Raw genomic sequence first — 26,955 nt, forward strand, 5'->3', positions numbered from 1 at the left:
AATCCAGATCAACAACAGTCAACAATCCAGGCTGGGGGCAGAACAGTCCTCCTCATCTTTTCTTGAACGTCAGGTCTTCTAAAAGTTCAATCAATAACCTACAGGGATTTAACTCCAGATTGGGGCTCCTAAATTTGTTCGCGTATCATCACCCACTTCAGCAGTGGTAGTAGCTTCCATCCACACAGCTGAGCAAGCACCAAAATTGAGATGCTTAGGCTTTGCTTCTGTTGGCAGAGAAGTGAAACAGGAGCACGTTTGCAGAACAAAAGAGCTGGTGCTCAGGTGCAACATCCACACTGTGTATGTTTGGAGGGAGCAGATTCTTTCTACTAATCTCTTGCACTGAAGCCCACTAGCAAGCTGGAGAGCATTAGGTACACTCCTGGCGTAGACGTTTTGTCCAAAAGGAACCGAATTTACAAACCCTAAGACTTCTCTATCACAAGCATCAATGTGGAGTGAGAACAAATGGAAGATCCACTTCAAGAGCACGCTCACAATCTGAGTTGGAAGTGCTAGCACAGGCAGCACCCCCTGGGTACATCTTCTCGCTGCTGGAACCTGGAACTCTGAAATTCCACTCTAGGTCACCTAGACCTGAACCACAGACCTAGACCAGGGTATCCTACTAGTAACAACCTTGTTCATAGCTATCTCCATGTTAACTATGTTTTGAGATGATCCAGTGGAACAGTTATTTATTTATTTATTGTGTGCCCAGCTAAATCTATACAACACAATCTAAAAAATCATAGCAGTAACTCAAGTATCTCGGACAAATTAAAGCACAGTGCCAGCAGAAAGAGCCCCTCATCTCTAGAGCAGGCATCAGATCAAGTGAAAGCCTGCCAATACATGAACTTGAACTCTAGACAGCATTGCAAAACTCATACTGTCTCAGACTCCAAACTGAGGAACAAAATAAACCCAAGAAAACAATCCCCCAGAAGATTCACATTATGCTTATCTACAGACACAATGTTCGAAAAGTATTTAAGAAGATGACACAGCCAAAATAGGGGGTGGGGGTCTACACCTCTTTTTTTTTTTTTTTTTTAAATATATATATATTTATAACTGCAGTCAACACAAGTACTTCTTGGAACAAAAATGTTTTCTCCAGTTTATTTCTTTGCTTTAGACCTAGTCACTGCCCTATTATGCAGATAAAGTCTGACGAATGAAAGGCCTGTGTAACCAACAGAAGGAATAATGGATACGGGTAAATGTAATTACATACTGTCGGGAAAAATTATTAGGGACAACTACTGCAAGAGGAGCTGCCTCCAGCTGATTTTTTTGAGAGGAGTACAGAACATCAGAGCCTCTTTTTTAATAAGCATTGTGGGTTTTGTACAAACCAGGTGTACAAAGAACATGAATAATAAAAAGCATCTAACAGAGGAATTAGGAAATAACACATAAAAGAAATCAAAGTTAGATTCTTTTCTTGCTTCTACAGAATTGATAACCCTCACATTAAAGAAACAAGAACAGAATTTAAACTACAATGTGATTTTTATCTCATTTTTTTAATCTTCAACATGCTCCAGCATGGCTGCACCTACATGACAATTTTTAGTCAAAGTCCATTTCGGGGGTCAAAGGACATTGCATCTTCCTTTCAGCATTTCAGATGGCTTCAAACCAATCTGTTCAACTTTTACTGATTCAACCTGAGTTTAAGACTAATTCCTAATATTTTACAGAATTCCTGAAGTTATATAAAATCCATTTTAGAAAAGAGACATTATTTGTCAAATCTTTTAAGATTACATGATTTCATTTATTTCCCTTAAACTCAAAATGACATTCAGTATTATATTTTTAAATCTAATACAAGAACCAACAGGAACATATGCACAGGGCTTTTGCTAAATCAAAAAGGTAAGACTGAATATAGGTAGACTTGCATAAAAATCTCTATCCAAGAGCATTTTAACATGGATAAACTCTAAACAGGATGAACATTTAGCAAGAAAGGTGACATACTTAGTCATAAGCTATAGCTAAAGCTATAGAAAATAAAGAAATTCATAATGCCTATGAAGTCTAACAGCTAGAACACTTCCTAAAAATAGGTTCCTTAACATGCTAAAAAAATCATGGCTTAGCAAGATATTCTTTATGTTTAACAGGTCTGTCACAAACAAACTCCTGATCAGACTCTGCCCTCACATTCACTGAGACAAACCTGCAGTAAAATGAATGCAATCCCTCTAGATTTATGTCAGTAGAAAGAAGAAGAAAAAAATCAGAATCTGACCTTTAAAATGCAATTTTTGGTATTTATTTGGATATTCATTTAACCAAGTTTCTTTCATTGTGTTGCTCAACAGAGCTTCTGAGCCACAAGACATCTAAGATGATGTTTCACTTTGGCTATAGAGGTTACAGTCTTATTTCACTTGATTCATCATCACAGAAAAGATAAAGATGACACTAGGAAGCCAAAGGCATTTCTGCACTTAAAGGAAAGGAGAACAAAGTAATACTAGTCCATTCTAAAAGGTGTATCTCAAACAAGTTTCATTAACCATCTCTTATGGGCTGGCAACCGTCCATGGATGCTGCATAAACATCACTGTAAATGTCAGGGGCTGGGTTTACAAATTTTGAAGCAGCAAGTAGGAGAGCTGAAATGTTGCTCACCACAAAGAGATTCATCCAGATTTCTCAGTTTAACAGCTTGTCAATTTTTTTCCCATCTGACTTTTTAAATGAAAGAAATCAGTTTCCTCAATCTATGTCTTAATACCCAGAAAACACAAAAAGCCCTACTATACACACCCTTTAGGTTACCAGTAACAAACATTTATTTCATTCAAGTACCATTGCTTAATCTACCAGCAAAACCAGCATCATTAGTCTAAGCCTCCACATTTTGCTCAGACAGGAACAAATTTTAGATTAAGTATCCAATTATTGGCTCATAAAGTCACATTACTGGCATTTCCTTCTTAGCAGAGTGTGGTTTAATTGGCAAGGGCCTTTTTTCCTAAGACTAGCCTAATTCTAGAGAATGTCATGTGCCCTTCTGAACAACACATCAAACTGCAGGGGAAGCGCACTGAGCAACACCCTCCTGAATAAATCTGTCCAGCTTATGGCCATTAACACAAATCCCAACCGCTCTTCCCATCAACTGATATTGATGACAGTGACGAGGCTACTGCAAGCTTGCTTTGGTGGCCATTAGTAAATTCAATTTTATTTTACTTTTTTAAATAACCAATAACATGCCAAACACTTCTGTGTATATCAAGCTAGAGAGAACAGTTTATATAAGGGGTCATGCACACAGGTTGACAAATAACCAAGTGATTTCACATTTAGGTATAAACAACATCAACATCATATCATATGCTCAGGAGAACAAGATGAAAATATGGGATATTACGATTAGGGATTAAGGTTTTAATGGCATGAATTTAGGATGACTGGCAGTAAAAAATATCCAGGAGCTGCTGCTACCACAAATGACTTGTTTTTCAAACCCTTACATCATAACATCACCACATTTTAGAAGTAATTAAAAATATCAGACTTTCTGAAGAATTTTACAGGCAACATTTTTCTATCCTAGGATCTGTAAAGCCAAACTCCTTTTGGGTCACGAACAGAGAACACCAATATATATACACATTACAAAACTTTAAAACAAAAAAAAGGCTTTTCCACAGACATCACTTTTTTGGACACTTCAGATAACTAAGATAAGGAACCACTTTAGCCATTAATCCTTCTTTATAAATATTAGTAACTTTTAAAATATCAGCTTCAGACTGGTGTGCCTTTTTTCTGCTCTTAAATGATGCCAAATCTCACAAAACAGCTTCTTTCTTTTTCACCTGTTTACAATACTTCGCTTCACCTCCAAATCACAGTATCCCAAAGGGCCAAGCAGGAAATACTAATTCCTGGATTCAGAAACACTAAACTTAACAGAGAGGACACCTTCCAAAAGGACAAAGAATGCTTGTACTCCATTTTGATCAGGTTTAAGATACTGGTCTTTCAATCAAAACACTCCCGTGACAACTGTGGCAGGCAGGCAGTGGGGACACTAATTTGGTCAGGACATAGATACTGCTGTTTCCTTCACTATCATGACAGGTCAGAGACTGTCAACTTGACAGCTCCTTTGTGAACACAGTTGGAGACCGAGATGAAAAGACTCAAAAGCAGATAAAGGTGGCAGTTGCACTCATGAAGCCAACCGTGTACAGTTGTCTGTCTCAGTATACAACTATGAGCACAATTCTGCACGAAACAAGAACATGTGCTTATTGCAAAGAACAAGTTACACCAAACAGGATGCTTCAGCACAAAGTGATTAATGCCATCTATTCACCAGGCAGTATGTGCTGAAAACTTACGTTATATAACAGTAGGAGTCCTACCTTTCCCTCTAGGGCCTGTATAACTGGACTCAAAGTGATGGAGATGTCTTGCTTTTATAGGCAAAGACCAGGAGGAAGACTAGCACTTTTATCAGATAGCCTATCTGTAAAATACAAAATACCTGCAACGCACAAAAGCCCTGATGAGGTGGTTTAGTAGAAACACTCCATTAGCATTTGTTGGGATGATCGATAGAAGTCGTTCATGCATTTGCCATGGATTCAGTCACAGAAATTCAATACCAGAGCACAGCATCCTGCTCACATGGAATACAACCACCAAAATGTTTTCCCAAGAGCACATGCACCAAGAACACTGCAGGTTGCAACAGGCACAATTACGGGACTCCGGCTTTCCAATAGCTTGCACCTTCATCAAAGCACAGGTGTCTGTTGCAGGCTAGAGTTTCTTACAAAATTTGAATATTACAACTCCCTCCAGAAATTCTTTAGGAAAAATCATGTCCACTTCCCTAATTACTTAGGCATCTTTTCATTTGTAAAAAATCTGGGTTTGGGCAGTCAGGGGCCATGAAGTAGCCAGATACAGGACTTGAGAATATTCTCAGTCCTCCCCTGCTTAAGTACCCTGGCACTGAAAACATAGCTTGAGTTCAGCACTGGAGTGCAAATGCAAGACAGAAGAAAGCAAGACAAAGAAGGGTATGATGCAATGAAAGGATCAGGTGAACATCGGAGAAAAGAACACAGAACAGTTTTCCATCAAAAATGAGCTAAGCTGAAACTGGAATTCCTGAAGCTCCATTAGCAAATATCTGTGAAAACCACTGGAAAAATTCATGCTGCATCTTTATTTCCAGTGATCCCTCCATATCACAGTGACAGACTGTATTTAAGAAAATTATTTAAAACCACGCTTTTCAAACTAGTTAGGCAATGCATCCTTCCCTCAAGACAAAAACTGGTTTGTGAATCAACACAAGTGCCTGCGGAGACAGTAGGACATGCTAACAAATGAGTTCTGTGGCTCTTCTACATTTCAAGTTCAGATTGCTCCATAGGTTATGAACTATGATCAAAATTTAACTTTATGAGCAGTTACAGATCAAATTGTTCTTGTTTCTTGGGGCCTAACCTAAGACAACACTAGCTTGCAGAGTCTTTACAAATGTTGCTTCAGTAAACAACTATAACCAAAGTCAATGCAAGAATGCAACCTCAGTAACAGAAACACTAAACAAAAGCAGCAAATTTTCCCAGGAGGTGAGTTTGGAGGCATCTTCTACACACAGAAAAAGTACCTAATTTTATTGAAGTTACCTGTGCATCAGTGTCCTGTCTATACAGAGGGTATGATAAAATTTGTTCACCACAAGAGGTACAAGTAAGATTAAGCTGACATTTGCAAACCATTTAGATACTATAGTGCAGCACCAGCAGAAGAACTGAGCAAAGAACTTGTAGTTCTGTATTCAGACTGGTATTTGAATGGTGCATTAGACCACACGCTGAACAAAAACTCAGCGGACTGAAACGCCGTTCATTCAGAAGATTGGTCTAGCACAGAAAGGAGAAAGGGAGGGTGCGGGAGAAGGGGAAGAATCCAATCACATAATTATAGGCTTTCTGACAATGCATATACACAAAGAAGACCTATTAAGATTATTAATCTTAATTCTGTTTTTTTTTTTCTTCTTCACTATTAACTGCCTGATGATTCTGTCATAATTTACAGCTATTTTTAAATATTACTGACAAGCCACACAGCATGTTTCTGTGTGGCAGAAAAGAAATAAGGAGCATACATAATGCAATGTAAAATCTATTCATGTTTTTCTTCTTACAGCACATAGCCAGTGGATTTCATGATCACACAGCACCATTAGGAAACCAACATCACCAAATCCATAACTAACTGCCTTCTCATTTAGGTAACAGGTTATTAGGGTTCTGCATGGTAGTACAGAATAAACATTTTAAAGCAGAGATTGGTTTTGCCAATCGCAATGAACATTCTTCACTGCACGGCTAGCATCTGGTACTGTTTCCATTTTTACATTGAAAACCCCATTATTTGACAATTTATAAATACAAAGTATGGCTTTACTATTGAGTAATCTTGCTCACTCTAACGGCAGCTGCTATGAATCCACATAATACAACCAGGAAATTTTCACACTTATCCTATACAACATTTTTAGCATTCATTATTTAAAAATCATTATCCATGCATAACTTAAGCTATCTCCGCCTAAAGTACAGACTCAAGAGCTTGGATAAAGTTCAAAGAAAAATACAAAACTTTCCAAAATTATTCCATTATTTATACTGGGGTGGGGGGGAAGGGAGGGTAGGTGGGGGGAAATGTGAGGGACTCGTGATTTTATGGCTGCTGGCTTTCTCCATCAGGAAATAATCCAAGTTTCCTTTCATACATTTGTGACACTATAATAACCATCATCTACTTGACTTTAATTAAGCATATATAAAAATTAATATTTTTGTCTTTGGAGAACTATCCCCAAGTGATGTCTAGTAGAAAATACAAACCAAAGGCCTCATTTAATCCACCTACTCCAGGGTTCAATTTCGCCCACAATGCGTAACTGGAATTGCAAGTGGATTTAAAGAGACCATGAGAAAGAAGGAACTCACCATTCTAACTACTTCAGGGTAAGTCTGCTCTGTCAAACAGCCTCTGCTTATTGTAATGTAGTCCACCAGTTCATTAAGAGTGGAGCGCTTGTATTCTTTCATTTTAAGGTCTGAAAGCGTGTCCATGAAGTCAAAAATGACACAGCACTGTTGAAGTTTCTTTAGGAACAGTTCAGGCTGCTCTGAAGATGGAACGTCTATGAAACAAGAAAGGAAATCTTTGTGAGTCTGGCATCTTATTATACAAAACAGGATTTCTTTTTGAAGATCAATTTCAAAGGAAAGCAGCATTCATACAATTTTTGTAAAACAGAGCTCAGATTAACAAATGAACCCCTTATAGGAACCGTATTACTATTGTGTGTTTGAGATCTCGAACAACATGTTTTAGAAGTAATTTAATCGTCACCTGCTATTAAGAAAATAAAGTTCACCAACAAAGTGCAGGCTTAACTGGAGAATGCAAACACAACAGCATTCAAGACTTAATTCTACGGTATACCACTACTTTCACTGGAGGCTTACAGTCACCATCGTTAACTTACGCTCCGCAGAAGGATGAAAGAACTGTCAAACAGATCAAGCTTGGTTAATTTATGTTTCTAAAAACACTGCGTCATTTATAACTCTATATGAATATGCATTAATATGTATACAAATACACAGCAAGACTATGATTTTGCAAACCAGTTTTCAGATTCAATCACTATCCCCATGTTGACACTTTCCGTAGCAAAATCAGTTTTACTGCAACAGTGACGATTTTTTGCTGTACTATGAACACACAACATACATCAACAGGAAAACCTTCACACAAAATGATAGTATGTGCTTGACCAATAAAGTGAGCAGAATTTACTACTTACTATTTTTGCTCTGTTTTCTTAATCCTCAGCAGATACAAGACTTAATAAAATAATAAAAGGAATGTCAACTTCTTAGGGGTTAGTTAGTTTACCAACTGCATCAAAAGAGTACACAGAGAGCTTAGCTTATCTGATTCTCATGTACAGAAGAGGGTAACAATAGCAGAAGGCTGCAGAAATTAAATATGCATTTTTACTCTGAAAGTATGCCCTCAGACTAGAGGGCACTTCACTTCCTTTGATCCGCCTTTTTTTTTTCCCCCAAAGGCACAAATGCTCTGTCAGCACCAGAATCCAGCAAATGACCTTCCAAGCAGTAATACAACATGCAAATGAAAAATTCTGCTGATTTCAACTAGAAAAAATTTTATAGTAAAAAATTGATGTTTATTTGTTAAAACCTGGACATACTAGTAAAAAGCCAACCTAAAATAGAAATTCTCATTAAGATACACTCAGATCGTTAAGAGTATGTCAAGTTAAGGAATACTTGGTAAACACTGGAAGATGTTAGTAGTTGTATACTATATATATATATACACATACATATATATGGACAAAGTACCATGAATCTGTTTTAATTAAAACCAGGTACACAACAGTCACTAGTTTCAAGTTCAAAAGACCTATGAAATATTACAAGATCATAGGATATAGCTACACAGTTTTAAAAAGTACTGATAGAGATGCAAGGAACCCAAAGCACTTCACATCAGCTCTCTCACTGCTTAATCACTGAAAAGAATAAATACGAATTGCAGCACAAATAAAGATGGTACATGCTTCCTGACCTGACATGGTAAAGCACAACAGTTCACTCAACCTTCTTCCACTTACAGCGCTTGTGGTAGTGCCTGGATTCAGTAAGTTAGCAAACTGCATCCCGCAAAGAACACCCAAGATCTTGGCAAAGTTCAGTTGATGACACCAGGCAGCACGCACCACTCTCACATTCATTAGGCTTGGGTAAGCTCTACAACAGCTGTGTCCAAAGGTAATTACAGGTACGGGGAAAAGTGGTATAGTTATGACACCACACTTCGTATCACCATAACTGTTCACCCCACATTCCCACAGGCTATATTCATCTGTGGCACAGGAGATGCAAGAAACGTAGTCCCACAGAACTCCAACAAGAAGAGCTATGTGGGAGAAGAATCCCCCTAAAAACCTCCGGAAAAACTGAAAGTCCCCAAACCAGGTCACCCTAAAGCTGTTCCACTGGCCAAGTCTCTCGCACAGGTTCAAATGCCTCACAGCAGGCAGTGCTGAAACCTAAGATAAGCCCAGGAGTCAGAGAAAGTCATTAGCCCTCATCCATTACAGAAAAGACCATTCTGTTAGCAACCTTTCTAACGTTACAGTCTCACAGGAGTTAAAAGGCCTGGGGAAGCAAAGTACTTGTGACAGCACTCTTGATTACCTGCCCTCAAACAATAGAAAAAAAGGAGAATGGACTTCAGAATTCCCAGTTATTAGCAAGCAGGCAACAATTAATTGATTAACAATTTCTTACAAAAGACAGACTGTAAATACAAGCTCGGAGGGAAAAAAAAAAAAAAAAAAAAAAGAGAGAGACAGAGAAGTGCAGTTGGTTAATTTTGAAGAGTATTATGTTTAATTCTAACTTCCATTCTGCACTGGGTTTGTGTGGCAAGGTTTTGGTAGCTGGGGGGCTATAGGGGTGGCTTCTGTGAGAAGCTGCTAGAAGCCTCCCCTATGTCCAATGGAGCCAATGCCAGCCGGCTCCAAGCCAGACCCGCCGCTGGCCAAGGCTGAGCCCAGCAGAGGCGGTGGCGCCTCTGTGATAACATATTTAAAGAAGGGGCGAAAAAAAACCCTGGGCAATTGCAGCTGGAGAGAGGAGCGAGAATACGCAAGAGAAACAACTCTGCAGTCACCAAGGTCAGTGAAGAAGGAGGGGGACGAGGTGCTCCAGGTACCGGAGCAGAGATTCCCCTGCAGCCCGTGGTGAAGACCATGGTGAGGCAGGCTGTCCCCCTGCAGCCCACCGAGGCTAACAGTGGAGCAGATATCCACCTGCAGCCCGTGGAGGACCCCATGACAGAGCAGGTGGATGCCCAAAGGAGGTTGTGACACCGTGGGAAGCCCGTGCTGGAGCAGGCTCCTGGCAGGACCTGTGGACCCGTGTGGTACCCATGCTGGAGCAGTCTGTTCCTGAAGGACTGCACCCATTGGAATGGACCCACACTGGAGTAGTTCCTGAACAACTACAGCCCATGAGAAGGACTCATCATGTTGGAGAAGTTCGTGGAAGACTGTTTCTGGTGGGAGGGACCCCACGCTGGAGCAGGGGAAGAGTGTGAGGAGTCCTCCTGCTGAGGAGGAAGGAGCAGCAGAGACAACATGCGAGGAAATGACCACAACTCCCATCTGCGCTGCTCATGGGGAGGAGGTAGAGAAAATCGGAAGTAAAGTTAAGCCTGGGAAGAAGGGAGGGGTGGGGGGGGAGGTGTTTTTAAGAATTGGTTTTATTTCTCACTATTCTACTCCAATTTGACTGGAATAAATTAAACTAATTTTTCCCCGAGTCAAGTCTGTTTTGCCTGTGACAGGAATCAGTGAGCGAACTCCCTTGTCCTTATCTCGACCCACAAGCCTTTCGTTATACTTTCTCTCCTCTGTCCAGCTGAGAAGCGGAGTGATGGAGCAGCTTTGGTAGCACCTGGCATCCAGCCAGGGTCAACCCACTACACATTCTTTCTTATCCGTCAATAAACGCCCATAGAACTCGAAAACGTGTAAGCAGTATCAATAAAATCTATGATGTTACATGAACATAATGGGGTTTCGTTTGCATTGTTCTCCATGGCTTGCACACATTTACGTCGACCAACAAGGATATCCCAGTCAAAGAAAAACACAGGCTGAAATCAAATGAGAATCCACTCAGATATAATTCAGCGCAGGTTATAATGCTCAAAATTACAAGACTCAAAGGACTCAAGACTACACTCATTTTTAGGTAGGGTTGGTACTACACAAAAAATAAAAAATGACTAAAGCATTAAAATAACTAATAAAAGTTTAGTTTTCTTTTTTTCCTCCACTTAAGTATCTGGAGGTGTGGGAACAAAATGAAAAATATAATTAAGTTGTTCTGAAGAAAAACCACTCTAGAACACTACATGAATTTCATGCCAGCATTACTATGTCAATGAACTATGCGAACTATAGGGACAAACCAAAAAAAAAAAAAAAAAAAAAAAAAGCCAAGACAATAAAACCAACCCCAAACAAAAATCCCACAAAAAACCCAAACAAAACCAAAAAACCCCAAGGCTCCATGAAATAAAATCCCAAAACCCAATTAATTGTTCTAGTCATATCTGCTTTTCTTTATTAAGCAAGTTGCCATTCTCATCAAAAAATAAAATTGCAGTAAGTTTCATGCAATAGTATTTCTTATTGTTCTTAGGAATTTGGGGTGCCTTGGGATTAGGGTAACACCTAATGCCTAAGTTTTTTCGACTTGGAAACAAGAAAAATACACAGAAGTAAATTTTAAGGGGTCCTAATATGCACAGCACAAGAAAAGGGCAGCAGAAATCAATAAATCAATATTCTATGTTCCCAGCCTTCCCACAGAAACCACGCCATTAGTTGGTTTGGGGGTTTTATGTTTGTTTTCAGGTTTTTTTCATTGTTTGGGGTTTTGTTTGTTTGTTTGTTTGGGGGTTTTTTGTGTTCTCCTTAATCCTCTAAGGCCTCCCTCACAGCTGTACAAACCTTACCGAAGGATCACTAAGAATGGACCTTCCCAGCCCCGCTCACGCCACTATTCGGAGCAGGGAGCACACTGGTACCTGGGGTACAGACTATCGAGCTCCGCAGCAGAGCTGAACTCTTTAATGCAACGACTTGAAATGAAACGTGCAGTTCATTACAGACGTTCACAGTTGATGAAAAAAAAACCCAGCACATCATTTTCTTCTCACCAGATGGATACTCATGAGCTTTCAATGAATTCAAAAATTCATTTTCAATAAATTTTACACTTGTGCTAATGCTCAGCCAAACATTTAGGCCCCCAAATGTAATAACTTTCAAGATTACTATTATATTCAGTTTCAGTTGAAAGAACTGAAAATTGAGCAACTGCTCTAATAAATCTGTATACCTATAATACTTTAATAATCTATAAAATAAAATCAAACTGACGCTACTAAGTGGCACGTGTGATTTACGTACAACACACAGGAGAATACACATTTATTAAAATCAGAATTTAAAGAAAGATAACCTCTGTCTGGATGCCTGTCAGACCTCTTCTCACTTTCAGAAGGTCTTTGCTAGGAGTTAATTTTCAGCCTTGTCAGTTTTCTCTTTAGTCATTTAAAACTGTACAGAGCTTTTGAAATACACTGAGTATTCACAGATTCAAAGGAGACTGGCTTCGTGAAAGCAAGTACTAACACATCTGAACAATGATACTCAAGATGGAATCAGAGCCTTTAACAAAACCAGGTGTTTTATAAAGTTATCAGAAATTACTGTAAATTTTTTTAGACGTGGACCAACTATTGTTACTACAACAGCTGAAATACTAATTCTTAAATGGCCAAGCCAATTCAGTTTCTCTCTTAATGGCCTTTTTCCAAAATAATTCTAAACCAACCAGCCCATCCCTTCTCAGTCATCTCTGCGGTCTCTGCCTTCTGTATCCTTTTATGAAATAAAGACATAAAAATCTGATAGCATACTTTTACTGCAAGTCTCTAACATATACAAAAAATATTTATGTTTATACTACATTTATATTTTAATTAAAATAATTTACGGGTAACTGGTTTTTGATCACAGGAAAGTAAAACTATGCAACAGACCAGCAAAGCTGCATCCAGAGAACTGAGCTATGCTTCTCCTCTCAGTGGCAGTAAAAAGCCAAGAGGGAGATACTGAACACCTGGATCAGCTCCCTGATCCACTTCAGCCTGTAGCTTTGCAATGAGGGGTATAATGCTGGGAAGTGAAGAAGGGAAGGTGTGGGGAGGGATTGAGCTGTTTAAGCCAAAGCAAAGTCAGGGGATTGCAAAGGCAAGCCAGTATAGGGCCTAGAATTAGAATAAAACCAGACCAATGATGCAGATTACATATAAAATACTAAGCAAAACTAGGATAAGCTCACACATGCTACCCTGTACCCACATGTATACTACCAGAACATTTATTAATAATTAAAATCAGAATGTCCTCAGAATAACTATGCTTCCAGTATATACTTCATTGTTATTAATTAGCTTGAAGATGACATTTGCATAAAGAACTAACATCACCTTCTTGTGCGTTAGTACAAGCAAACAACACCACGTTAAGCATGAAAACAAAAACACGTATTAAAACTGAAGTATGTCCACAATGGGGGATAGAGAGATCAATACTAACTTCTTCACTCACATTAAATTTCATGAACTTCCTTATAATTTCCCAAAATCTGAGAACTACATATTCACTCACTTGCCTCCACCCACCAAGGGTGTTTTCTATATCCTTCCCCTATCAACTTAACAGCAAAATAATTCCTCAATTTTTCTTCAATTTCCATCCCTTCTAGTTATTAAATAAACCTAGGATTATTATTGTTCTAGTTTAGTAAAATCTCCTTGTGCCAAAAAAGCTCTAGTAAACCAAACAAACTCCAGCCGCTTTGCTGCCACTCACCAAGCCACCAAGTTAAACATAACCAACTACTGAAGCAAGGACCTACCTGCACAAAGTAGGCAGTTGTGCATAAATCTCTTTATGTCTACAGCTATTCCCCACAGATCAGAATGAAGATTCTACTTTGTATGAAGCTCACTTTCTAGTTTTTATTCAAATGTAACTTCCAATTTTTAATTTGAAAGCCTTTTGGTCTTGAGAAGTTCACTTCAAGAGGAGGCCTAGCAACACCCAGCTCAAAGCTTTCACTACCTCAAGGTCTACACTCCAGTAGATAACTAACCCGTTTCTGTAAGCCACTTTCAACAGTAGAATATTGGTCTTTAATACACCAAGAAGTACAAATGTTTGCCCTCTCTTTCTTACACTTCTTGAGAAAAGTAATCACTATCCTGATTGCATTCATGACTGGTTGTTAATATTATGAAAGCTTTGTGAAGTCAGTAATCACTCATTTATAATAGGTACTTTTTTCAAAGCTGTTTTCCCAACTCATTCTCTATACTTAATAATTATACAGGCAGGGCAGCAGTTCGGCATTGTGTTTCAAATACATACAGTCTAACCAGTACCAACATTATTCACGCAGCACTAAATAAAGTGGGACAAACTCAAGCTGACTGCCATGAGTGAAAAGGCACAAAAAGAAAAGCACAACATCAACATACTGTTTCCAGCGCATTGAAAAGGCATTATCAGAACTGTAACACAGGACATACTCCACCACGTTTCCCGATAATTACTGTCTCTTCAGATGATCAGTCACAAAATTGAGAATTATTGCCCTGACCATAAATTTCTCCTTCATCAAACTGAACAAGTTGTCTTCAAGTGGGAGTCTCCTGTGTAGTTTCGCAGGGATTCTGGATACTGCGAATCCCTCTAGCACTTGCCAATACTCCCCAACCATTTCACAAACATCATTTACTGGGATGAGCAGTATGAAAGCAGTGTAGATCTATGATTTGAGTGCCTTGAGTGCATATGGAATAGCATTACAAGCAACAGGGGATAATTGTTAACAGACATACTCTTACTCATACACATGGCCAAAATTTCATAGCATAGGTATACTTTTAAATATATTAATCAAAATTCTGCCTTTACTCACTTGTGTAAAAATCCCATGAACTTTAGCCTCCTAATAGAACACATGGATGAAGGGCTGCCATTTCCTTCATCTCAAGACCAAGAATTAAAAGCAAATTGACAATCAAAAAAAAAAAAGACAGCAATAAAGGATATTTTTAAAAATTCTAAACTTTATGAAACTTCACTTAAATTTTTTGTCTACTTCCACAGCAGGCATGGTGCAGACAACAGTTTAAGCGTCCTCACGTTCACCCATGCACCTCAATCCAGAGCCACAGCAGTCAAGGTTTCAATTAAAAGATTCCTTTAGGCTACGCTTTGTCAATTTGTGACCAACACTTGCTCATCCCACCACTGACTACACCAATGGTGTCTGTGCTGTGAATATCTTTCAACTTGGAAGTGGATCAAAACCACACACTTGGTTGTCAAAGCTACTGATGAGCCACAGCAAAATACTACTACATCCATACTTACTGCAAAAGGACAGTATTAGTGCAAATTAGCATCGAAGACATATCATCCTCAAGTGACTAGAGAGCTTCCAGGGTGCTGTAGGTTTTACAAGTTTGGGTGCTGTTACTCATCAGTAACTAACACGATGAATCCGTTATGAAAGAGAGTTATATCAAACATCTCTGATGACAATAAGCAATCAAGGAAATACACAGTGGTTACTCAGAATTGCTGTTCTAAGTCCCACAAAAATAGGGACTCACAAGACATTTGGTAGTATGTAGTGTCCTTCATGCTAGTACTAGTAATCACCACTTAGTAGTAACCACATCTTTTCATAATCAAGTCGCAATCCCTTCTTCCTTAAGTAAGCTGACAACACTTTTCAAGCCCTCCTCATTAGTTCTTCAATGAATAGGAAGATTTTAGACTAATTAAGTAATCCAAGATAGTCAAAGTTTACCTATTCTACCTACAAGTACACGCAAGCCAAAACTTATCCAGGTCAAACAAGATAGCAGAGAAGGTACAGAAAAAGATTTCAAATGACAGAGATTTTACAGAAAAACTGATGGGAGAAAAGCAAGTGGGTGAATATACCAAAACACGTCAGAAGAGAAGGAAGAACAGCAAAGCAGTTGTAAATATTATGAGAAGTGGACAGAGTGGGAATTCAAAAGAAGGCAGAGCAACAAGATAAAAAACCATTACAAGACCAAGAGAGAAAGAGAACGAAGTAGAGCATGAGCAGAAGACTTGGAAAAGACAGAGAGGAAAAAATTGTTTGAGGAACAGGTAACACAATGTAAGCAGCAGAATATTTTAAAAAGGAAAAAGTAGGAGCTCAAAGTGTTTAAGCGAAACAGCAATGCATGAGTTAGTGGTTAGGGGCTGGATTTGAGTGAGCAGCTACCTATCTGGAGGTTCCTGACATTCTGTGACATCTTTAACATATCCCATTACATTATTTATGGTGAGTTTGCATGGACGTTAAATTAACACTTTATTTTTATCACAGGTTTTGTAGGTTGCTTTCTTCCCACACCCCCTTTTTACTAATATTTTGAAAATAATGATTACTAATCTTTATCTTTTTTAAAGGCAAGTAAAATGTCTGGCAAAAACACACATAAATGTTATTTCAACTTCCTAAACTGAACAAGTAGCACAAAATCCCCAAATAAGTCAAAAATTCTGAAAAACTGAGAATTATTGTGGCTGACTTTCCTGGACTGACTCAAGTTTCTTTTACAGTGGCTCAGAATGTCTATGCTAGCTGTTTTAAGTAGGTTATTACTGAATTGCATTTTCAGAGTACAAGCTAACCTTCATTCAGAAGAGTCGAAGTCACTAGAGAACTGCTGTCCATGTTTGTCCTGCCACTTGAGCATACCAGCCTGAGCTACTGAAGAAATTACCTGGATACCTTTGCCACACACCTTCTGCCTAAACTTCCACCACCAGATATTAAAGACATAACTGTTTCTTTTCAAAGTCTTCTCCAAAGGCAAGGGGGGAAAAATGGGGAGGGATTTTAAACATTCTTTTTCTAAAAAAAAAAAAAAAAAAAAAAAAAAAGGAAGGAAAAAAGCAAACCCAGACATTGTTTGACTTGTACTTTCTACATTTATATAAACGTTTACAGGATTTGCGGGTGGGTTTTTTGATTTTTTTTGTTTTCTGGGTTTTTTTGTACTGACCTGTTAATTTAGCTAGGCATGTAAAAAACCCAACTCAATACTACGCTGGGAGAGAATGCTCAAACCTGGTAGAGGTTTGGAGCTCCCACAGCTGTGTTAGAACATTCTTAAGCTAAGATTCAAAATATCGACAAGCCCAAATACCAAAGATCTCAGAATTTTAACATCATGTTCCATCACAAACAAGACTCTACATGAAAAAACTTTGCCCTTGCGTTTTTAAGACTCCAGGTTTAGTCTGTAAGGAAGTATCACTCCTTATACCTTCGCTTAATTCTAGCTACTAATGCCTCCAGTGCTGAACCTTAAACTGGTTCCTTTCAGCTGTTACCAGGAGGAGCTGTACACCAGAATTAAACTCAGGCTTTTCTGTAGACACTTGAATAGCAAGAGCCACAGGTAGAGCAGACGCAAATCCAAAATACGCTGAACTTACCTATTCACTCAGCTCCTCCACCTCAAAACACATCAGAAAGACAGAGATGGGAACACCACGTAAACAAAGCCATCTCGTTTTCCAAGTGATTTCTCAAATTACAGACACAGAGCAAAGCTACACAACAGTAACTTAGTGCTCCACTGGGACACGCTACAGCTGTCTTCCCTTCCTTTAAAATCACTAACAGTCCTTCAGGATGTTTTTAAGGGTATTTTTAATTGCCTAGCTGGTCTCTAGGACCCTGCCATCCTCCACCCATTCCTAAGGTCTTAGTAGAGCACTGGAATTCCAAACATCAATAGAGACACAAGTCTCGGCTCATTATTTCAACTTTGTCATGCTATGCTCATATCACTTTTATCTTGTACTTTGGTTCTGTTAATTTTAGAGAGAATGATGGATTATACTACAGCTTCAACTTTATCTTGCTACATCATGTGCAATTTCTTTTTTTGTGTGTGTTGTAAATTAATGGCAAATATCAGAAAATGGCAAGAGTATCAATTTATAATTAACATCTCACGGTTTCCAGTTTCCTTGGATGGCAAAAAAAAAATAATCTAAAACACAGAAAAATGTTTACAAGTTCCAGGCTACTAAGAAACACCTTTGCAAAAAGCCAAGATGGCCTGCTGACCTAAGACAGAAGAATCCTTAAGAGGATTATTGTCTTCCTTTTGATAAGATTCTTATCAGATCACAATTTTTTTTTCTCCATGACATGAGAAGCTGTTGCTCTATAATGATCATTAAATATAAGAACACAAACATGTCACAGCAATCTTACAGTTACCTTCCTTTCTAACAGCAGTCACAAGGCAGCTCAGGATTTGCACTGGAATTTATTTGTCTGGTGCATTAAGTACATAATGAAACCATGATAAAATTATATATATGTATCTGTACATGCTTCCCGTAAGAGTGCAAAAATTATACCTTGCTTAGTAAGTGCTTTCAAACTGCCATCCATCCAAATAAAAATATATATTCATTTTGATCAAACTACAGAGTTGCTTGCTGAAATTTATTCAGACACACTTAGCCACTTGCAAAAAAAGTGAACCAAGAGCATAGGAAACAGAAAATATAACTCTCATCCAAATGGGCTCAGAACACGTGCCAGGATTGCTACCCTGCTCGGTACTGACCCACTAATCTATCCCAGAAGTCACAGGAGTACTTCATTCTCCAGCGAAAGAAGTAATTAAGTGAGAGTTATTCTACATAAGCAACCCGCTGTCTAAGAGCTCAGGCTTATATTTAAAAATATTTACATGTATTAACGTAAATAAGACACATACATATAAAGTATTTATCTCTATAATCCTATTTATACATTTAGAAGAGTTTAATTGAACCCTGAAAACGTAACTTCCATTCTCTTCTCATTTGGTAGTGTAAATTTAGTGAAGAATATATTCTATGCTATGCTAATTTACCACAACAGTCTCCCAACATTTTCTAGTAACGCACTATGCAATCCAACTGCCCATCACGTGTTTGCGCTCTCATTCTCGCTGTAGAGGGAGCACTGTGTGTAATGCAGTAAGAATTTTATGGAATTGCACAGGTGTAAGATGCTGTGTTTGTGTAAGAAAACTACAAGATTTAATAAACATGCCCCAAATTTATGATGGAAGATGCGGAAACAAGCTGGGAGTTCATTCTAAAGTCCCCAAACGGACCCTCCAAAAACTCAGCTTCTTAGAAGCACACGTTTCCTCTTTACTGGAGAAGCTCCAGCAGAACAGAAGAGCAAAATTACTGGGTTGGGCCTTCATTTGTCTTCTAAATACTAGTTTCAGCCCACTGAGATCAGAATCGACACCTCAAGCTGCATTCAACGTTATGCCAAAACCAAGCCGGGGTTGCAGGGGGAGACGCATCTGCAGTGGCACGTCTCTCAGGAACACCAGCCACGGCACTCGCTGCTCATCCGCATTTCCTGAGCATGGGGACATAATCCCCGCTACATCCCAGCCGAGTCACGAGCAAACACAGGAAAACCTGAAGGTACACCCTGATCTATGCACTGGGCAACATCCTCTTGCCAACTTAGAAACTAGAAAGCATTACTCAGAAGATGCTACGTGAGGACTTTGCACCCACAAGCAATCCATGTGGCTTATTAAGAAAGGAGGTTATTACAGCATTCCCTCCTTCAAGATATTTTCCTTGCATAAGGCCTTCTGGTGCTTAGGCTCAACCAGCTGCCCTGAGATACGGTCATCCGTAAGGCTCAGACTATGTTATTCTATACCTGATGACAATAACGCAAATTAATCAAGCTGTTAGTTAAAGGAACACCCTTTCTCACATTGCCAAGCCCAGCAGATCTGTCTAAATGACAGAAAATAAATAAATAAAGCTACTTTATTTTATTTTGCTTTTGCAATTACCGTACAGCTCTCCCACATTCCCTGGTGTACAGAAACATATCCCTATTCTAGACCATTTCTACAGTAACCTCTTCAGATTACTCAGGACTTGGAACAACTCACAAATAGAGAAGAAAAACATGACACGTTTATATACAATACTGCACTATCACCTGTGAAGTTAGTCTGTGTTATGCTGGGTATTTTATGTCGTTTGTATTATCATGGCATATGCCTATGTAAAAATACCAGCTATCCATTTTAAAATAGGATCATCTTCATCACAGAATGGCCCGTCTCAAGCTACCAGTTTTAAAACAAAGTAAATGAGATATCCATTTACTAGTAATTACCATTCACATTTAGAGTTCACTCTGTTATACCTAAATTGGGTATTTTTGCTAAAACTTGGAAATATGACTGATATAGAGGATTAGGTCACCTCTCTCTCAACAGCAAGTTTTTTGCTGCTTGAATCCTAAATGGGGTAGACATTTTATCTCCCCAACACAAGGTTCTAGAGAGCAAAGCCCTCGTTTCTGAGTATTTGTAATTGTCTAAAAAGCAAACCTTACCATAGCCTTGCATTTTCATAATATGCATGGATGTTTTTTCATACTGTCTTTACCTCTGACGTCTTCCAAAAACACTGAACTAAAAAAATGCAGTTTTCTTTTGGCAGAATGTATTTACCTGCATGCATGTATATCAATCATAGGGGTTTTCTGTCCCTCAGAAATGCCATCTGCTACTGCACAGACAAATCTATCTGATGATCACTGGGCCTTGGCACCTGAAATGAGTTTCACTAGAGATTATTTAGTTTCTCTGCAATATAACTATCAGTCTAGAAGAGTATTATTACCTTTAAGAATAAATATTTGACCCATTACAAATCAAGTGTTTTCTATTAAGTTCTTAAGATTCACAAACAAGTTTTCTGAAACTGAAAACTACACAGACAAGGTTATGTCATGCAACTAATGTATCGAAAGGTATCTCTCCACTGCACACCAAGTCACTTTGCAAAACTTCATTAGTTTAGACTGTTACAAATATTAAGCAGGCATAACAGTTTAGGTGTTAAATATAATTAAAAACTTATATCTGTGGTTACCAAACAATACTCTTCATCATAAACTGCTACCCTCTCTACCTCTTCCAAACTACTCATTAGTTAAGGTGCTTCTCTATTGAAGATAAGCTGAAATTAGACTACCAACAGTATTTATCCTGTACTGTATTGTGGTCACAAACTTCATCTTCAGTTGGCATCCTGGCTAGACCGAAATCAATGGGAATGTTACGTTGGTTCATTAGACTTGTGATTATACCTTTGCTCTGACTGGCAGAAAGCTCATTGGCAGAAAACTCACTAATCAAAAAAAGGAAAATCAATCTCATCAGTATAAGTATTCCATGAAAAATTAATGAAGAAAAACTCAGCAGGGAAAGTGTGTGTTTTGCAGGTTTATACATGCATAGGTAAGTCTGAGAGCTCCTCTTCATAAGCGAGGTGATCCAAATACACTATTGGTGAATTAGCATAACTTTGAAAAGGCATTTTTATAGCCTTTGCAGGTACAGCACACTGTCAAGAAAGCACGTACAGTACTTTCCATTTGACCATATGAACACGCAGATCATACATTCTCCAGCTTGCCCATACTTTTTAGGAAGTAGCAGGCTCACTACTAGACCACTAGCAAGAACTCATAACATATACAAGCTTTGTGTATTTAAAGATAGGACTTCAGGTGCATCCTTTCTTGCCTTTTTTTTTCATGAAACATCAAATTCACTAATACATTATTAAATGATAAGTAGAGCATGCCATTTACACCAAACGTGAGTATTTTAAGTAATTACCTCCACTGGACTGAAGTTTCTCAAGAGAAGGCAGACAGCACTCTACCTTCTCTTTACATTCAGGCTGCATCAGCAGGCACATATACAGATGGCCCTTTCCCAATCCAATAGCTAACGTGCAGTCAAAGTAGGTCAGTGAAGAACAAGAGAGTTTTAAACTATACTAATCCAGTGGCTTCAGTATCCCACAGAAATGACAGAGGAGGACCGTCAAAACTGTTGTGGTCACAGGATGAAGTTATAACTGTAAAGGCTAGAAAGTAAAATACAATCCCATGCCATCACGTTCTCCTCCCTGTATCCGGCACATTACTTAGTTGGTCTCAGAGACTCTGGCAACAGTCAAATAATCGCCTTCAAGCAAACCTACTGCAGCAGCAGTTCTGTGTGCCTTACTCCTTCCTCCGACAGAGGCATTAAAGTATCAATCCTTAGCACAAGACATAACAATCCAGCGAGCTTTACACCCACTCCTCTGGTTCCTGTCATTTTCAGAGGATGTTACAGCTTGTTTCATTTTAATATCAATGCTAGCATGATCTCTCTTGTCAGAAGGGAGTGAAGCACACAGCTCAGGCATTCCTTCAGCAGCAGAGGCCCGTCAGTTTGAGGGTCCAGTTTGGCATTGCTTCTTGCCATTCCTCTGGGCTGCTCCTACCTCTGCCTGTTCATGGAGTTTCTCACAATCATGTCTGTAATACTCCTTTCTGAAGCTTGCCTCTTTGTCTTGCTTCGCTCCGTCTGCAGCTGAAGACCTTCTCCAAAACAGCCCCCAGCTTCTCCAAATGCCATCTATTTTTACCTAGGCCCTGCCGTCTCATTCCGGATGCTGCTAATTGGCCCCTTAGTCACAACTGGAAAAGTAACCTCGTTGAGTAACTCTTTCTGAGCTGCTGCTTGAGGAATCTGTATGCCTCATACTTGCATTAATTCAAATGAGGAAGCTTCCAGTAAATTTGTTCCCATGCAAGATGAAGCCCAGAGTTTAATACAAATTAACCAGAATTTAGCCTCTAAGGTTCTATAGCAACTTCACTCACACTTTTTCTAAAGTAGTAACCTGCCCGCACGAGAGTTTTACACATTTACAGTTCTAAATCCTGTAAGGAAGCGCCACATAAAATAGAAGATAACTGTAGCACTAGAGATCAACTGTACTCTACCTATCTACCAGTCTTTTTTTTTCCCCCGACGTATTACCTAGACCAATCTGTAAACTTGCAAGTATCTACTCAAAAGAAATGACAGAAATCCCATGTGAGGTCAGATTTTTAAAGAGTGAAACAAGCGATGACAATACACACATACAAGCAAGATGTTCTGAAACGTGTCTTTCAACGCAGACTTCTTTCTTATGACATAAAAAAGCTGGCTGCACAGCTACAAAATGATCTTTCAGACAACTCAGCGAGCCCTGCTTGCTCCTTAATCGCTTCACTAATGAAAAGTTAAGCTAAAGCATCTTGGAATTCCCTCCCAACTATCCTCTTCTGCATCGTTATCAACCAAATTGGTACAAACAGGAAAAACAGATCATGAGACAGACTAGTTAGGCAGCTTTTACTAGGAAAACACTGAGAAAAGTAAATAACTAAGTGATCTAAATTCATTCTAAATTACTTTACAGTCATTGTAATACTTCATTATTCCATGAGAAAGGCAAATTTAAATGCTGAGTATTTAAAAGCCATTACTTCAGAAATATAGAACGTAAATGAGAAAATTACCATTTTATTAAGAGAACCTGACTCATTTTCACTAATGAAGACCGCAGTTGTTTAATACTAATATAATGAATCCCTTCTAGAAATTCTGAGGTTACCACAGACAAACACAGCATGTGTTTTTGACAACATGAATGCAACTATCAGATGTCCTAAACATCATCTGTAAAACTAAAAGCAGAGCTTTTCAACAGATTAGTAATCCTGGACTCAGTTAAATACTGGCAGGCTTAATACTATTTCCTAGGACGAAAGAAAGATCCTGTTCCACCCCATAAAGACAGTACAGGCTGCCAAGAGTAAAGGGAATGGCCTTCAGCTGTGGATCATTAAGAAACAGACATTTTTAAAAAATGGGATGTTTTGGAGAATACAGCATCCAGTAAAACAGCGGAGTACTTTTTCCATGTGGACCCATGAGAACTTGAAATCATTTATTCTGCAAATGAGAAACGGAATGCTTCTGTGATGGTTTGTTTTGCTGGGAAAGGAACTTCTTTTCACTTGAAATGAAGGCAAAAAGGGGGATCTGCTGTAAATGTGATTCTGCTAAAAACAATGAACATGTACAGCAGACTGCAAAATCCTCGCCCTGCAAACCAGCACTATTAGCCCTGCACATCCGTACTTCCCACTCTTGCCTTAGTTTTGCTTGGTTTAGTTTGGGTTATTTTTGTTTTTAAAGACACAGTTTCGTATGGCTGCATACAACTTTGGTTCAGACTGAGGACTCAAGTAATACATAATATAATTATAGAATAGGCATGCACACCTATTTGCGTTCAAACGTACGGCACCCCAAAACCAACGAGGAACCCTTGCTTCCTATGACAGCGCTGTGGGGTACATTCAGTGCCTGGAGGGAGTGAGGAGTGAGCAGAGGGAGAGCATGGACAAGAAGAGTCCGCTGCAGGAGCACCAGGCAACCTGGGCCCTAGAAGCCAGCTCAAGAGCACCCCTCTCACTCTTTCTCCAACTCCCAAACCTCATGCTTGTTGATCCAAAATCCTGGAAAAACATAACGGAGTTTCTAGCTGTGGACAGGATATGGTTATTCCCAGTTACATACTCATATTCTCCATGGGATGTTCAGGCACAGCCAAAGTAGTTTTAGTGCAGACCAAGGCCTGATGGTTGTCAATCATTTTACAGGAGGCTCCTCTCCTCCGATCTCCAAGGCAGATGTGGCAGGCAGGTGAGTCAGCCTCAGAGCTATGATAATCTGTGACAAGCCTAGAGACTCAAAGGGTCTCCGGTGGTACTCAGCTCCAATCAGTCCAAATGCCCTGGTCTGGGCTCAGCCACAGGAGAGGACACCACTGACCTTCCATGGCATGCATCCACCCAGCACGCTTCCCTTGTGGCTTGAACTCGCAGGTCCCTACAGCCCATGGGGGCTTTTCTGCCATTTCAGTGTCATCTCCTGCACTCAACCAGGCCTACCAGAGAGGGATGAGCTCTCCTCAGTTGTTTGGCCTCACTCAGATAACGTGCAACGTGCAGCCCAGCTTGTCCTCTCTCACTGCACACAGCCTTAGCTGGACATACAGGTTTCCTTGGCCTCATGTGATGTTTTGATCAAGATACAGCAAGGCAGAGGAAATGAAAAAAGGCTGCTTGGGCAATGAAGAGGAAAATGGCAGGTTCTTCTGCTTTGGGCAATGAAGAGGAAAATGGCAGGTTCTTCTGCTTTGGGCACTACTCTTCCCACCACGAGATAATCCTTCCTTGAGGCATCAGCACCACCTTAGGGCACTCATGGTGCAAGTATTTACCCCTGGCCCTCCCTTCAATAGCTCAGATCACCTGAAAAAAAAATCAAATTACTCCAAAATTCAACGAGCTTGTAGACGGATACAAGCTTATGCATCAGTATTTCTGATTAAAGTACTTGTAAGGCAAACGAAATTGTATTATTGTACAACTATGTACCTCACCTGTTCAGGAATAAAACTTTACTATCATTTCTCCACATCCTCAGTACCTCCAAGTAACAGCACACTAAGTAACCCTTGAATTTTCTTCTTCTTTCTCCAGTGTTACAAAGTACTCTGAGTTTAAAAAGTTGAGGGAAAAGTGGTTTAGACATTAGAGCAAGCTCGGATACCACAAACAGCTTGCCTGCAGTAGCACTTCGCTCCTCTCTCACTTGCAGAATAAACGAGCTCAAGCAGAGCTCTCTCCGTTCCATCGGTTCCAGTAGCAGGGAGCTCCGATTCCCCTCCGCTCCACTGCACCTGATACAGCCCAGCTCCTCTTATACAACAGGTCTGTCCAGTTCCTCTCTGCTTCCTGATTCCGTGACTGAGCAACAACTTCCCTTGGTTTTCCCCCTTCCCTGATCATCCTACCTTTTCTTGTCACTACTTAGCAAGCTGCCATTAACCCTTTACTTTCGGGTAGGTCTGTTAACAATCACAGGTAATTTTATGTTTCTGAGCTTCCTGCACCTTAAAAAATGGAAAAGAAAAAAAAAAAAAAAAAAGGAGCTTTTTTCCTTAATATAAGTAATGAACTCATTGAACTCTGTAGGAGGAAGAATTTAAGAACTATTTGAAAATATTTAGGTACAAAAACCAAAAACTGATGACCAGAAGAAATGCCTCAATTATAATAATTGAAACTCCTAACCTTTTCTGAATGTCCAAGGGGAAGAATATACAGGCTAACAGGAGGTGTACAAAATTCCTGCTGGACTGATATTTTGAAATTAAGCTTCTTTTTCATTATGCCAAATAAGCAATGCTGGTGTCCTTTCTTAAATTGAACAGAAACACTATTTTTTTCCTATGGAAATACTTAAGATCACGTGGCTGGTACAAAAGCTTCTGGACTTAAAACTTTCACATAAAAAAACTGGAAAACTGGGATTCTAACTTGTTTTTAAAAGTCAATTTTACCTTTATTCTGCACATAATTCTCTACCTCCAACTGGAGGAGAACCAACTCAGGCCCTGACATATGACAACTTCAAAACCTGTCTTAACTTCAGCAAAAAGATGTGCAAAAAATAAAATATACTGCAATCTCTCTTTTCAATTAAAACACAAATACAGTCCCTCTTAACATCCTTCAACACAGAGATCAGCCCTTGCCTTATTAATGTTACCACATAACACGCTAGCCCAAGTAACACAGACATTAACACTCATCTCCCTTTACGTGCCTACCTTTCAAATAGTGAACCTGACTCAGCCATCCTTAATCAGGCAAAGTGTTAATATAATCAAATTAGACTTGTTTCTGAATAACACAAAAACCAGTCTTAATTCTGAAATGCAGCAAAACTGTTACAACATGAAGAGTGAACTTACGCTTCCTCAGATTTTAGGGCTCTCAAGGCTAGAATAATTCTGAATATAGCATCAGATTGTAAGTTGATCTAATTTCCACTCACTGCCTCATAAAGCTCATCATACATCTGTAAATACAAGCCAAATAAAAGTATCTTTAAAAAAAATAAGGATCAGCTTTCCTCTGAGTCCACTGCTTTGCTAAAACACGCATAGAGACAATATTTTTAAATGACACCTGTCAATGAAAGTTTACAGCTAAAGAAAGCCATCTTGAGTTACAAACTGAACCAAAAAGCACCCTACCCAAAACTCAGAACCCAAAACATAAACAATTAGAAAAAGCAAAACAACAACAACAAAATAACACCAAAAAAGCACCAACACATTATCCTTTGATTATGCATAAGAATTACACAAGTAGTCACTCAAAA

General features: G+C 39.1%; 1 protein-coding gene across 2 annotated transcripts in view; it reads right to left on the reverse strand.

The window, feature by feature from the left end:
* The window catches only part of PPP2R5E (protein phosphatase 2 regulatory subunit B'epsilon), a 73,172-nt gene that overhangs the window by 22,228 nt on the left and 23,989 nt on the right, over window positions 1-26,955 (reverse strand). For both annotated transcript variants that reach the window (XM_086463170.1, XM_086463169.1), the window contains exon 3: window positions 7,023-7,219. In XM_086463170.1, the coding sequence (XP_086319296.1) occupies window positions 7,023-7,219 (197 nt within the window). The remainder of the gene's footprint in view (window positions 1-7,022; window positions 7,220-26,955) is intronic.

This window comes from Leptosomus discolor, chromosome 3, assembly GCF_034619465.1.
Source record: "Leptosomus discolor isolate bLepDis1 chromosome 3, bLepDis1.hap2, whole genome shotgun sequence".
Taxonomy (NCBI): Eukaryota; Metazoa; Chordata; class Aves; order Leptosomiformes; family Leptosomidae; genus Leptosomus; species Leptosomus discolor.